The 14,007-nt window shown below is 36.4% G+C and overlaps 2 protein-coding genes and 1 non-coding gene across 3 annotated transcripts; 2 read left to right on the forward strand and 1 right to left on the reverse strand.

Moving 5' to 3' along the window:
• Window positions 1–32: 32 nt before the first annotated feature.
• Window positions 33–3,507, forward strand: rpl24 (ribosomal protein L24). Its single transcript, XM_042001521.1, has 6 exons — window positions 33–93; window positions 220–295; window positions 862–972; window positions 2,382–2,518; window positions 3,069–3,132; window positions 3,379–3,507. Exons 1-6 carry the CDS (start codon window positions 89–91, stop codon window positions 3,457–3,459), a joined length of 474 nt encoding a protein of 157 aa, XP_041857455.1. The 5' UTR covers window positions 33–88; the 3' UTR covers window positions 3,460–3,507.
• On the forward strand, window positions 1,330–1,510 carry LOC121650951. Its single transcript, XR_006012368.1, has one exon. It is a non-coding gene; the product is annotated as a small nucleolar RNA SNORA23 (small nucleolar RNA).
• Window positions 3,508–6,865: 3,358 nt separating the features above from the next.
• On the reverse strand, window positions 6,866–13,188 carry mpc2b (mitochondrial pyruvate carrier 2b). Its single transcript, XM_042001522.1, has 5 exons — window positions 12,844–13,188; window positions 10,981–11,021; window positions 10,547–10,631; window positions 9,977–10,088; window positions 6,866–8,065 (listed from the first exon to the last, which is right to left on the reverse strand). Exons 1-5 carry the CDS (start codon window positions 12,935–12,937, stop codon window positions 8,017–8,019), a joined length of 381 nt encoding a protein of 126 aa, XP_041857456.1. The 5' UTR covers window positions 12,938–13,188; the 3' UTR covers window positions 6,866–8,016.
• Window positions 13,189–14,007: the final 819 nt, after the last annotated feature.

Below are 14,007 nucleotides of genomic sequence, written 5' to 3' on the forward strand. Positions count from 1 at the left end.
TTCTGACAAAAATGTAAATATTAGTCCTGAAATTCAATTTCCGCTTCCGTCATCTTTCTTTCCGGTTTTGAGCCCTCTCGTAGCCATCATGAAGTGAGTCTGTGAAATAATATCAATTGTCATCTCAACTTTTTAACAAACATTGTAAAGATGTCACGGACATTATGACGATTTTTGGTCCTTTTTCTTTCAATGATGTCTTATATTTCTTGTTTTCAGGGTCGAGTTGTGTAGTTTCAGCGGGTATAAAATATACCCCGGCCATGGCCGCCGATACGCCAGGATAGACGGAAAGGTAACCGTCCCACAAATTACACGGGCTACTCCCCGGTCTGCCCGTAGACACAAAATGTAGCACACAGTAGTGGTTAACGTGCAGGAAGTTTAATGTGTTTGAAAAGTCCATCGAACAGTCTCTGGAATATCCCCTGTCGGCCTAGATGGATATCTTGCTAAAGATAGCCGCTAGCCCAGTCTGCTAGCGTCCCTAAGGACTAACTTTAAATATAATTTCGGCTACAAATTGATTATATGTGTTGCTGCCACGGTTGTTTGCACAACCATAGTATAGCTGACACGGTTAACATTCAAGTAACTCTAAAAGTGATTAGCAAGTTAAATCTTGTACTTCCACAGGCCAACACAAATTGCATCATTTAACATGTTTCTGCGGTAAATGTTCCCCATTTAGCATAACATTTACACTGCACTTAAACACTTCTTTGATATGCCACATATTACTGAAGCAGCTCTTGGCAGTGTTTTAAGTTTGTGTACAGGGAGTAGGGAATACTAATAATCTGCTTTGGGGTGCAGTATAAATACAATGTCCGACAGTTAAGTTTTTATTTCTTCTTTCAGGTGTTTCAGTTTTTGAACGCCAAGTGCGAGTCTGCCTTCCTGGCCAAGAGGAACCCCAGACAGATCAACTGGACTGTGCTGTACAGGCGCAAGCACAAGAAGGGCCAGTCTGTAAGTACCAGACTTGATATGTCTTGAAATGGATTAGGACTTTCCTGTTTAAGTATTTGCCAATAAATCCATGCATATATAAACACAGCTGTAGAAACAGCCAGTGTCCTTTAATGAGCTGAATATTTTTTATTTTTTTAAAGTTCAAAAGAAACTTTGTTTTGTTGATTTGGAAACAAGAATTAAAATTTTCCTTCTGTAGCTTCTAATTTAGACTACCATATTAAGTGAAGTTGTAAGCATTTTTAAAACCATTACTCTTATATAGATATAAGGGCTCTGTACTATCATTTTAACTATCAGGTCTTGGCTCAGATAGGTCTTGGCTCAGATTTGTCATATTTACCGTTGGCTGCAGGTGAATGGTGTGCATGGTTTTGATCTATGTCATGCGTTGTTGCTGGACTTCGTTTTGCAGTTTGTGCAACAGCGCTCACTCCACACCAGCAGCCATAGAACATCAGGAGATCATAGTACTGGCCTTTGACGTCATCACTGACATCTCACCACTGGCCAGCCTCCAAACTCTCCAACAAAACGCTCATTACTTGATATTGCATTGTCCAAACTTAATGCATTACACCAAGTAGTTGCAAGTGTACTGTAAAGGCATTTGATGCCAAGTGGTTTTTTTTTCTTCAGTAAATTGTTACTTGAAATTTTACTTGTATTAATGAGACCTTCTTTGTTACTTTAATGAAGCACAATATTAAGATTTTTGTTAAACTTGCTTAGTGGTTGGTTTAGGGAAAAGGAAAAGAAGTATTTAACTGTTAACAATGATGTAGATGAGGTATGTGCTCTGTGGCGGTGAAAGATTCCTTGCTATTTATAAATATAAATCATAAGTTATAATTGGTCATATAAGTCTCCATAAACCCTGCCACATGGCCTTACATACACCAGTGTTTGGTATACAGCAGCAAATGGTTGGTTGTGTTCTAGCATAATTTTTCCAGAATGAAAGAAAATGCTTTGGCATTAAGAAAAGAACTTGTTCTGAAGCAGTAATGTTGCTGCTTTGTTGAACAGAGATATTAAAATAATGAGGAAAAAAAGCTGCCGTTTGGCAGCAATGTAACTGCCAACTGCTGTTAAAGCTTATTGATTATAGTGAAGTTTTCATTCTCATCATTACTTGGATACGGAGACTTCAAAGCACATTTTGAGGGGAAAAAAACATAACTTTGGTCTTGCTGAACTTTCCGGTTTGTATTTAATCTTTTGGTAGTTGTAGCCACTTTACTGGATTACCAACCTGTTTTGTTTCCTAAATGATGTTTGGCATTCATCTTTCTATAGAAACAATTTGGGCTGCATTGGTGAGGATTATGAGTATGTCCTGTAAAGCACATTAAACAATATAACTTTTTCTGGGTTATAAAACAAATTTTAAATGTTTTTAACAGGAAGAGGTGACAAAGAAGCGTACCCGCCGTGCAGTGAAATTTCAGAGGGCCATCACTGGGGCCTCCCTGGCTGAGATCATGGCCAAGAGGAACCAGAAACCTGAGGTCCGCAAGGCCCAGAGGGAGCAGGCCATCAGGTGAGAAGAGGACCTTAAAATCATCCACAAACTTACAAATTAGCTGTTGGCTCAAATAGAAGTTCATTAGAAAGTTGATTTTAAAAAAATTTAATTTAGTTGGACCTCTTTATTGTACCCCACAACTGGCTTTGAAAGAAAAAAAAACAAAAACAAAGTCTTAACCATAAAATCCATGTTATTGAATATATTGCATGGAATAGTGTGAGGTTATGAAACATCTAAGTAACATCAACTTAAATTTGGCATATAAAATAAATTAAATCATATAAACTGGTGAAAAGCATAAAATCTGTAGCCATTTTATTGGGAGAGGGATCACAGTCCAAGATCTAAACTCTCCAGACTAAGTTGAACTCATAATTAGTTGTGCATGTAAACGGCTGAATACAAGACCTGTTGTTTCAACCTAAAGCTAAATAATCACCTCCTGCTACAGCACATATGTGAAAATATTCCATCCAATTTGCCCATTTGAATTAGTCAAGATTAGTTTATTTTTTTTATTCTTTTTTTATTGATGTATTTATTTTTTTGTCTGTCCTCTCAGAGCTGCCAAGGAGGCCAAGAAGGCGAAGCAGGCAGCAAAGAAGCCTGCTGCACCAGCTGCAAAGGTGAGAACTGCTGCTGTGTTTACCGTAAATCAAAACTGTAGAATTGATTTGGAGGCAACTACGTCTACTTATGTCTATCGTAAACTGATCACCAAAACCGATATGCCATTTTTATGTAGTTCTTTTATGAAATGAAATGGTGTTTAGCTGCAAATAAATGTTACTACCTGTTGTCACAAAACTCATTATTTTATAGCTGGATTTAAATTGTACAGTATGCTGAATTTAATATTTTTTCCCTTGTAGGCTTCTACCAAGACTGCACAGAAACCTAAGATCGCCAAGCCCATGAAAGTCAGCGCACCCCGTGTTGGTGGAAAACGCTAAACCTGACTCTGTTAATGGTTGTGAATAAAATTTTCTGGTTAACCATAATTCCTGTGTTTTTGTTTTTTTTCCCTCCCAATATTGCAGCACAATCTCAGTGAATCAGTACATGAAACTTTTTTATTTACAAAGTTTAGTTTTAAACAGGATCTTGGTGCCAAATTGAATTTTCACAGTTACAGTTGTGATTAGAATTGGATGGATTCTCTAAATGCTAAGAAAAGGGGCTTTGTTTATTCCTTTTTCTCCTAATTGAAGTGTACTCTGAACTATCTACAGCCACAGCATGCACGATGATGACTGCATACTTAACTGGGAAAATGTGACGAATCGTGTGGTTTTTGCGTTTTACTTTGCAATGCAATCTCAAAGTAACTGCATAAGCTGGCGACCTTAAAACGGCTTCTGACTTGTTTTGATGGCACACTTAAGATTCATAATGTAAATTTCCTGGAGCTGTTGTTGCCCTGCAGTATAACAAGGCTGAGAAATCTGCATAATTTTTAGCCTGGGCGTCATGTGACTGCTGCATTTTGCTTTAGACCTTTTGCATTTTTAGTTACTCTTTATGTGCAGCTTGTCTATAAAAAGTAGTTTTTTTTTCTTCACGCAGATGATGTGCTGCTGATCTAAACGTTATTTTGACTGCTCTAGTTTCCTGAGGAAACATGAGGGAGACGTGGTCTCATCTATTCCCCTAGGCCCTGACTGAGGGTATCCACTGGTGTACTGGAAACCGAGGGTAGTGTGTATGTAGCCAGAGAAATAAAGCTGTTCAAAGCTAAAAGTTTAAATGTTATTAGTTTAAATGTTTAAATAGTTTCATTTAAATATGTTATATCTATAGATTTAAGCCTGTAGATTTATAGAAAAAATGTAACATTTAAATATAAGAGATTTAATATTTACATTAAATGTTATATTTGAACAGAATACATTTAACAGTTATGTTCAATGTAGGAAATGAAATACACGGAAAGTGACATGAACAATGAAAGTGTGTCAGCTACAACTTGAATATATTTACACTTGGTACCCCATAGTTTTAGTTCTTCTAGGTCTGTGCCACCGAGTGAGAAGTTCATGTTTCATCCAGCCTCTCTTATTATCCCTGCTTCACTTTTAACTTCAGATGGTACTACATTCATTGTGATTTCTTATGTCAGATATATGTAGATGCTGCAGTATTACAGCAACGGTATTAGGTTTCAAAATACTGTGTAAAAATTTACATTCTCTGACATTTTTATTTAACCATATCATGATAAAATAGATCTACTTATTGATTCATTAATGTACAACTAATTAGGTTTACTACTTTGTATAGGGATGCCTTTTAAACCTGAGGATTATAATGAAACCATCTACTGTATTGTGTTAAACAGGAAAACATCTACCACATCTAATCCCGACAAACACTTGGTTTGACCTTTCCCCTTGACAATAATTTTCCCACCCATTTTGTATTGAACTTACTTTATTCCCAATAAACAATCAGTTGAACACGTTAGTGATTATAGGCCTATTGCCCTGACTTGCATACTTTATAAAGTATTTGAACAATTACTTTTGGATCGGCTTCAAGAGTACAAAATAACTACAGATAATCAGTTTGGTTTTAAATAAAAGCAGCACAGTACAGATCTTTATATGTATGTACTAAAGGAAATTGTCACTAAGTATAGACCCCAGCACAGTCTTTTTGAACTTGTTGCAAATATTTCCACTTGGTGATTCAGATTATTAATGTTGTTTTATTTCTAATTTCTCACTAATGTGACCACAGTTGTTACAGCAGTGTGTGTGTTAGAGAGCAGAAAACCATCATTTCATGTCTTGTTCACCTTCTGGCCACCCCATGTGTAAACATCTAGTTCTGCCAACTGGGTGTTAGTTCTCAATTAGTAATGCAGGGCCATTTTAACACATGGCTCAACCTAAGGTTGCTTACCAGTTGTCCATGATTCACCTGCAAACAAGTGAAATGTAAGTATTTGAGAATAGAATGTCCTGTTAAGTATTTTTCTTTCAGTATGGTGTATGGTTTAAGCTCTTCGTTATTTAGGGTTTGCTCTGTCACAACAAAATAACATGATGCTCCAATGTTCAACAGTTTCAAAAGCGGGTGTCCGAGGGAAAGAGGGTTGTGGTGGAGCCGCGGGTCACTATGCCCGAAGATAATCCGCTTGAATAGAGGGGTGAAAAAGCATGTCACATTTTATTATGAGCTGAAGAAATTGTTTCAGCTTGAGGGAAAAAAGTGCATATTATTACTCTTTGGCATATGTAGCTTGTAAAGGTCATTAGTGACTACTTCTTGTTTGGTCTGAGTGCAGCTGGAAGGTAATTGAACTGGAAAAAGTACAGGTGTTTGGCATTTTGACTTAAATGACAGATTTTCAGCTTTAAGTGGTTAAAGTATCTACACTTTGATAGAACTGGAGGACTGAAGCACCAGATGTTAGCACACGTTCATAAAAAAGGATATTTTAAATTAATAAGTGAACAACTAATCAGAGCCTTGTCAAGTCTTTAAATTGGTACATAAATCTCAGATGAATGCTAAATATTGTCACTGAAATAAAAACTGAGCAAGTGCAGAAGTAATGAAAAATCAACCATCTTCAAGTAACTGTGCTCTAAATTTTTTTTAAATAGGTAGCTTAATATCATTGAGGTTTGAAGAATTTGTTAACGGACGGCTCGTTCCGTCACCTTTCAGTCGGGTTAAGGTCCGAACTAGAACTGGACCACTGGAACAATTAGATTATTTTCCTAACAGCCTTCTCTTGATGATTTGCTGCTGTACGTGAGATTATTATCCTGTACTTTTAACTTCAGAATACTTTGGTTTGCATAAATGTTGGAGTTCATGATTCATCTCAATGATTGGAAAGTGTCCAGGTCTTCTAGAAGTTGCAAAACAAGCTCAAATCATCAGCCCTCCACCACCGTGCTTCATAGGTGGTATTAATTTGCTGGGATGTTTACTCCTGGAAAGAGTGTCAACTGTCTTGAATGTTTTCAATGTGATTAATCTTTCTCACTGCGAAATAATGGACTACAAATTATTTGGATAAGGTCATAAAATGTTTATCTGAGGTTGTATATCGTTAGCCTCATAGTATAAATGCCTAAGTCATATTTCAAGGTTTTTGGAAGTAATGATACACAGGGAATCAGCAGCGTTAAGAGAGTGGGAGAGTGGAGGTAGGCAGGTGTCACAATTTGGACAAAATATGAAAATATGAAACTGTGCTTTGAGGCTAACGATAAGCCTTTGTTTGCCTTAATACATAAAACCATAGAATTAGAATGAAGGTATATTTTGGCACGAATATCCATATTTTAGTCAAATATCTGGGTCAAACTTGTAAAATATTTCACTCATTAACATTTTATGGGACTTTATAAAGCTCCTCTCACTGTTTTGGTGTCTTATTAAAATCTAAACAGTCATACAAATCACCAGATGATCATTAAATTTCTATGAGATATCCATACTTTGTGTTAGTATTTATTACCATTACATAGCCATTACAGTCATTGTGATCAACCCTCAAAGTGCCATTTGTTCAAACAGTCGACAGATTAAGTGATTATACCAATTATTGCTAATTAATCAGGGAGTTATACTGTATAAATACAGTGTAAATGTCTCCAACAAACCATTATTCTTGCACAAAAATATAAAATACCTTCCTAAAAAGAAGAAGAAATTTTTTAAAAGCAAATTTGATGATTAAAACCTCATACAGTGTACCAGTGTTTGATCGTTGGCTCGCTGCAATGATCAGTTAAAAAGATGCACAGGTTCAATATGTAGTATCTATAGTCCTCATATACAGCTAGAAAATAATATCTCCGCACAATTTTGACTACAAGAGAAAACCTTACACAATTCACATGTTAGGATTTGTTCTCACACAAATGAAAAGACCTAAAGCCACTAAAATGGAAGGAATCATTACAGGGTAATCAATAATGATTTAATGACTGCTGAGGTACACATGCCTGGGCTAGAATCAAATGATAAATAAGTGAATTAAAAGATAAATGTGATGGCATCCTTTCTTACATGAATTATGTTAAACATTCCTCAAACCACTTTCAACACAAATCCAAGAGTTACAAGTTTTTGGGAAACTTGCTCGAGGTACTGATTGCTACACCTGAAAGACAGCGATGAAAAAAGCAAAACTTCCCAGCTAGTGCATGAAATAAAAAGCATGACGTTAAATCAAACATTGTACAATCAAGAACTTGCTAAACAAGCAGTACTTGTGCGTTGTTGACCACCATTCTTGAGTGTGTTGACTACAGTTAAAAAAAAAATGTTCTTTTTCATTTGTTTTTTTGTTTTTTCTTTTTTGTACACCCTGAGGAAATCTGAAACTTAAGAGGGAAAGTGCATTTTTCCAGCAGGGACACCAGGCTTAATGTGGAACAATGGCAATGGCATGGATGTTATGGAGACAGTGTGGGATGATGAAGAGATGATGTGAAAGTCTCCCTTTGAATCAGCAGCAGCACTGTAGCAGGACACCAGGAAAGTCTTCAGGACTCTGCAGCCTCTTTAGCCTCTGCCTCCTTATCCTGCTTGTACCTATCAGGGAAGACAAGATAACGGGATATAACTTAAGATATATATATTTTTTTAGTTATTCACTTCATTTGTTGTCCAGTGCTCATAGACCACAGTTAATGTGTGAGGTTGTTTTTTTCAGCCTTAAGATTGGTCTCAGCTAAAATACAGCCTGTCCTGCAGCATTAAGTCTAATGCTGTTTGTTTGGAGGTAGTAGTAGTACTAATAGCAGCAGCAGTAGTAGTAGTAGTAGTAGTAGTAGTAGTAGCAGTGGTAGTTTTTTTTTTTTTTTTTTCACACCTCTTGAAAAAGGACCCTCTTGTACTATACTTCCTTGTAAAAAGACCCAAGATATTTGTGTTTTCCAAGTTTTTGAGAGAATTATTTTACTTTTAGTCAGCCTTTGTTGTTTAAATCACAATGCATTATGGGTAGTAGCAATGTAAAATCTTTGGAAGCTGAAATGGCATCAATTTCTGAACCCCATAGTGAAATAAATAAGACTTCTGTTTGGATTTTAAACTATAACCCTGAGGGAAGCACAAGGAGGGAAATCAAAACTGATGAGATTACTTAAAGGGGTAATAAGCGGAAATTCATCATTTCTAGACTGAAGAAGTTTTAAAAAAAATCCCTATGTGAAGAACCAGAGGTGTAATTTCATCTGGAGAATAGCATGAAGTAACACACTGTCTCTCTGTGACCCGACATTACCTCTAAAGAAACAACGGTTGTTGGCGAGGAAGTTTTTGAATTAGGAAAGGCACATATGCCGGATTAACGCTGGCCTTGTATTTCCAAAGTAGAGAGCCAAAGGAGCTACTATACTCTACTAGCTCTTCTTCTGGGCAGTAACAACATAAACAAAATAAGTTACTTTGATGTGTTCCACAAAATGGTGATACCATTTTGCTCGGGTTGTTTGCACTTTGCACATTTGTTCACAGACTAAACGAGTCGGGGTGGAGGAAGACGTAGAGGGAGGTGTGGCTCATGACACACTTTGTTTTGGCCTACATGTAGTGCACAACAGCAAACCTTGCGGTGAAACAATTTTGCTTTTTGCCCCTTTAAAATGATCACCAAGATGTAGAACATCAGAGATGGGAGGGCAAGAGTAGAAAAAAAAGTTTGTGGTGTCTGTGCAAAAGCTTTTAAAGTTAACAGAGGAGCTCCTATCTGACCATCTCCTGACATCCTCTCCTGACCTTAGGTGGAGATAATGATGGAATAATAATCACCCCAACCGGTCGAGGGGGATGGCTGCCCTCCCTGAACTGGTTCTGCCGGAAGTTTTTCTTTCCTGTTAAAAGGGAGTTTTTTTTCTCGACTGTCGCCCACCGTCCGGTGCATACTCAGGATGGAGGGACTCAATTAAAGTCAAGATTTAATGCAATCTGTCTTTAACTAGACTATTTTATCTATGAACTGGCTTGTATGAAAACTGATTGGATCAAAATGAATTAGCTTGAAATGATTTTGTCTGTAAAGTGCCTTGAGATGACTTTGTTGTATATTATATATTTACACAAAAAAACTCTTCTTATATAGTCAATCATCCAATCATTTTATCCATCACACAGGTATCTGTGCATCTCAGATCATTTCATATTTGAAGTCTCTATAGCTCTTGGCAGGTTTTAACTTTAAAGGACCTTTTTTAAACTCATTTTTATTAAATTTTTCTTAAGGTAGAAAACTTTTGTTTATTATACATTTACCACAGCCACAGTACACTTGGTCAAACATTAATGTGTGGCTGTGATTTCACACCTTAGGGAAAATATGTTATCAAGAAGCTACTGTGGAGTCGTCTTTTACAGTAATTATTTTATCTCAAGGATTCTAACATGATAATAAGGTCACACAGAATATCACTTGTGAGTGAGCACAATCAGCTGTAAATTCCCACCTAACATGCACATACACACCTCCAGATCCTGTAAAGCTGGGAGGCTCCTGCACTGCCAACAAAGAAGTTGACGGCAAAAAGATTCCAGTTCTTCGGGATAATAACCAGCGAGTATCTGGACCAGATGAGCCCTGCGGGAAGACAACAGTGAAAGTTGCGCATGCTGATGTTTATCAGAACAGAGTTGATGTTTTGGCAAAAAAAAAAAAAAAAAAAAAAAAAAACTGATAAGGTTTGTTTGAAGTAACAGATTGCAAAAGAAGATGTTGCAGCTAACCTTTAGCACAGATTGGAGAATTATCTCAGAACATGGGACAGATAAACCAGTACAGTTGAAACATTTACAAAAAAACTGAATACACACAATTTGTGGACACGTTTTTACATCTTCAGACCAGAATATCTGATGCTCAGGAGCAAAATGTGCCATAATTTGAAGTAATGGACCAAGAAGAGCTGAAAATACCCCAAAATGATTTTGACCTTGCTAAGAACTGAATTTGTAAAAGTCAAATCTGTAACATACACCACAAATGTTGTTCTTTATGTACTATTTAACATGACATTACATTATTTAACATTAACTCACCTGTGGCTGTCAACACCCCAGACTGGGAGGTGCTGAGTTTGTCTGCTGGTCGAGTCATATCAGCCAAACCAGCAAAGACAAGACCCTGCAGAGAAGAGGCCCCACTGTCTTCACTCCATCACAATAAAATGATTTGCACCGATTTTGTTACTGCACTTAACTCCACACAAACATTATACTACCTTCTGCATCCTATTTTCTTAATCTTTTACTGGTTAATCTGAATAATTTTAGATCTTCAAACCTCTTGGAAATAGAAAAGTAAGACAAGGTGGATCATTGACTGGAATGACAATGACACAGACAACATGACAACTTGTGACAAGGGGGCTGGAAAGTAGATAAAGCTTTTTTTAAGGAGGTCAAAAGCCAGAAAAGTTTAGGAATCTGGTGTTTGTGTGTACACAGATTAGACTGTGTGATAGTGAACTTACCCATTTAAACATCGGGGCCCAGAAGAAAACAGTTTTTGGACCTGAAGTTAAAACAAAAGTACAAGAGTGAAACATGACATTTGGTAGTAATGTGGATATTACACAATTATGTTTAAAATAACACTTTACAGAAATAAACTTTCTAGTAGATGCATGATAAAATTTTAGTTTGAAAGATATTCAAAATCCTCTCAATTTATCCAAATACCCCCATTAATTTAGGTCTACATTACTTTCTTTACAAGACAAAGATATGCAAATGTGTAGAAACAAAAATCACAGACCAAGAATCTATGAAATAAATTGGTTGTTATTATATAAATCAAACATTAGACTAAGTTTAAGTTCATGTAGAAAAAGTCTTATTAGACAAGTCATTTTCATACCATAAAAAATGTCCAATTCTTGATCACAGAAATGATAACGAACAATATTAAAAACACCCTCGAAATTGCAGCACTAGCTGGACTTTTAGATAAACAGATACACAGCTTGGATTAACTTCATTAAAAAATTAAAACCTTTTGTCACTAATTTATTTTGCTTCTAGTTTCACTTATAATACATCATTATCAGTTCTTTTTCATGAAGAAAATAAATCAACAAAAACATATCTACAACCCTAAACAAGTTAACAAATTATAACTTGATAAATGTGTTTGTAATATCTGGTTTGAATTTCGTTTAATGCACAATTATATTTACTTTTTTTTTTACGCTACCTTTGGACTCCACTGAAAAACCATAATAAACCTGATGTAATCTAGGCTTCATGTGACCAACACCGTTACACTGCAGTAACACAAACTGCAAATAATCTTTAAGGAAGTTGGATTTTGTCACCACCCCTTATTACCTGTTTAAAAGATACTATTGACTAAAAGAGCTATAGTGTATTTCAAAGACAAAACAAAGACCACACTGGTCCACACTGGCACTAGTTACTTCTTAATCTCAGTTTGCTCCAGTTAATATCAGTCACACATGCTTCAGACCCTGTGCAAAAATAACTTGACGAACAAGAGATACAAGTTTACTTTAATAAGCACACCCAATTAAAGCAATATATCCTGAGGTGGTAGAGAAATGTTTATTGTTTTTTGGAGAGTGTTATGTTGAAATATATAGCATTGTATTGGCAAGTCTTCCTACTGTATTTATGCTACCCTCATTGACAGAAACTGGGTTGACAGAAAACTTTAATGAGTATGTTTAACCCTTTGACATCTAGAGTCTGCAGTAATAACCTAGGCCAACAGTTGATCTGTACTAAATATGTAATCGCTTTACAAGTAAAATATGACACAAAAACATAAGCACCGTTGTGAATTCCCCTAATCCTACTGAACATGCTACCACCTGATGTCAGGAAATGCTTTGCTGTTAATGCAAATACAGCTTTTTCTTGCAACACAATTACTCTCTGCAGTATTTGTGTTTCATGTGCACAAGTTAACGATTCACAAAACTCACCATCATGAGTTGTGCTGTTTGAAACTTGGAGTAGAATCGTATTTTTATTAAAGTTATACCTTAGCACCAAAATAAAATTGATCTTGATTTAAGCTTTGATGGAGAAAGCTTCAAACTTTTCCTGTCAAATACAATTCTTTACAGACTGATCAGATTAGATGGGGTTAGAGCAGATTAGGGTCTCCGAGAGTAATACTGTTATATGAAAATAATGACTTTTATGCAGTTGAGGCATCCGAATTAGACAACTCTGCTTGTGTTTTCTGTCCAAGATGCAGTGCTGACACATAAACATTCCACCAGAGACAGATCTCCCCACGGCCAGCCGACAACACCCAAAAGCATCACTAATAACTTGCCAGGTAATATAGAGGCTGAGTATTACATTACCTGCCGGGTGATTGTACAGAGGTCTCAGTTTGGCGGGCAGCAAATGTTCGATCCTGTCCAAAATCCTGTGATAGGACGCTCTGAGTGCAGCCATGATCGCAGATGTTCGATTGGAAGAGAAAAAACAGAAGCTAGCTTGTAAATGGTTAGCTCGCGAGATATCTATCTTTAACAGCTGCAGGATTTAATCCACCCTCTATTTGTATGGTTTAAATAAAAGACACGAAGGTTTAAAGTTAGAACAGGATGCTACTGTCCTACTGTCGACCTTCCCCGAGAAGCAGTATGACCATGCTAGGTATCAATAGCTTCTCCCCTGACCGACAAGACGAGGTGACTTTCTCTACGATACAACCTTCCGCGTGAGGGGCGGGGTTTCAGGTTTTCACGATTTTCATTGGTCCACCTGTTAGGAGCCTGATATGATTGGCTTACATGGGGGATCGTTAACTTTGTTGCTCAACTCGTTCCATCGAGGTGGAAACAAAACAGAGAAAAGGCATTGCAAGTATTTTATTTTACTTTATTTAATTTGCCCTATTTTTTATCCTTTAGGTTCTAAATATGTCACCTCTCAGGACTTGAAGGCCTCTAGGAGAAAAATTAATGCTATTTGTCAAAGGCAAGACATATTTCTAAACTATATGTCTAAATATATTCATCATGTGCAACAGTTATATTAAATAGTTATTTGAAACTCACATTCTACAATTTTATCTGTTCACGCTCAGATTTTTCTCAACATGTTCCCAATCTTTGGGTTTGGAAATTAAGAAAGTACAATATATGTTATAAAGTTGCTAAATAGTTAAATATAAGCTATAACACTAAAATGGCAGTTTTCAGCCCAAGACCCCTGTGTTGCAACCTTTCTGAAATGTTACAGTTTTACTGTAAGGTAAGAAATATTGCAATATAATCTTTTCTGGTAATCTTATTTTTAAAGGTAGTAGCTTATTGTATAACTATAAAACATAAGAACAATCATGTTTATAAGCTCTTCTGTGTCTATAAAACTGTGTCTGAGTCAGCTATAGCTTGCATTTGATCTCTGGAAAAAGACAGGGAGTGCTCTCTTTCAAAGAGCTGTGATTCCCAAACTTTTCCAGCATCTTGGATGTTGATACTCCCATCTTAAATTAAATCTAATAGAAGACATTTTTG

This window comes from Melanotaenia boesemani, chromosome 12 (genome assembly GCF_017639745.1).
Source record: "Melanotaenia boesemani isolate fMelBoe1 chromosome 12, fMelBoe1.pri, whole genome shotgun sequence".
In the NCBI taxonomy this organism is placed as follows: domain Eukaryota; kingdom Metazoa; phylum Chordata; class Actinopteri; order Atheriniformes; family Melanotaeniidae; genus Melanotaenia; species Melanotaenia boesemani.

Excerpts from the sequence above, each read along its gene's own strand:
- rpl24 (XM_042001521.1), top strand. Across the intron at positions 973-2,381 it reads AGCACAAGAAGGGCCAGTCT|GAAGAGGTGACAAAGAAGCG; the intron begins GTAAGTACCAGA and ends TGTTTTTAACAG. Across the intron at positions 3,133-3,378 it reads CTGCTGCACCAGCTGCAAAG|GCTTCTACCAAGACTGCACA; the intron begins GTGAGAACTGCT and ends TTTCCCTTGTAG.
- mpc2b (XM_042001522.1), bottom strand. The coding sequence starts at position 12,937 with ATGGCTGCACTCAGAGCGTCCTATCACAGGATTTTGGACAGGATCGAA. Across the intron at positions 10,089-10,546 it reads TGGGGTGTTGACAGCCACAG|GGCTCATCTGGTCCAGATAC; the intron begins GTGAGTTAATGT and ends GTCTTCCCGCAG. Across the intron at positions 8,066-9,976 it reads CAGCTTTACAGGATCTGGAG|GTACAAGCAGGATAAGGAGG; the intron begins GTGTGTATGTGC and ends CTTCCCTGATAG.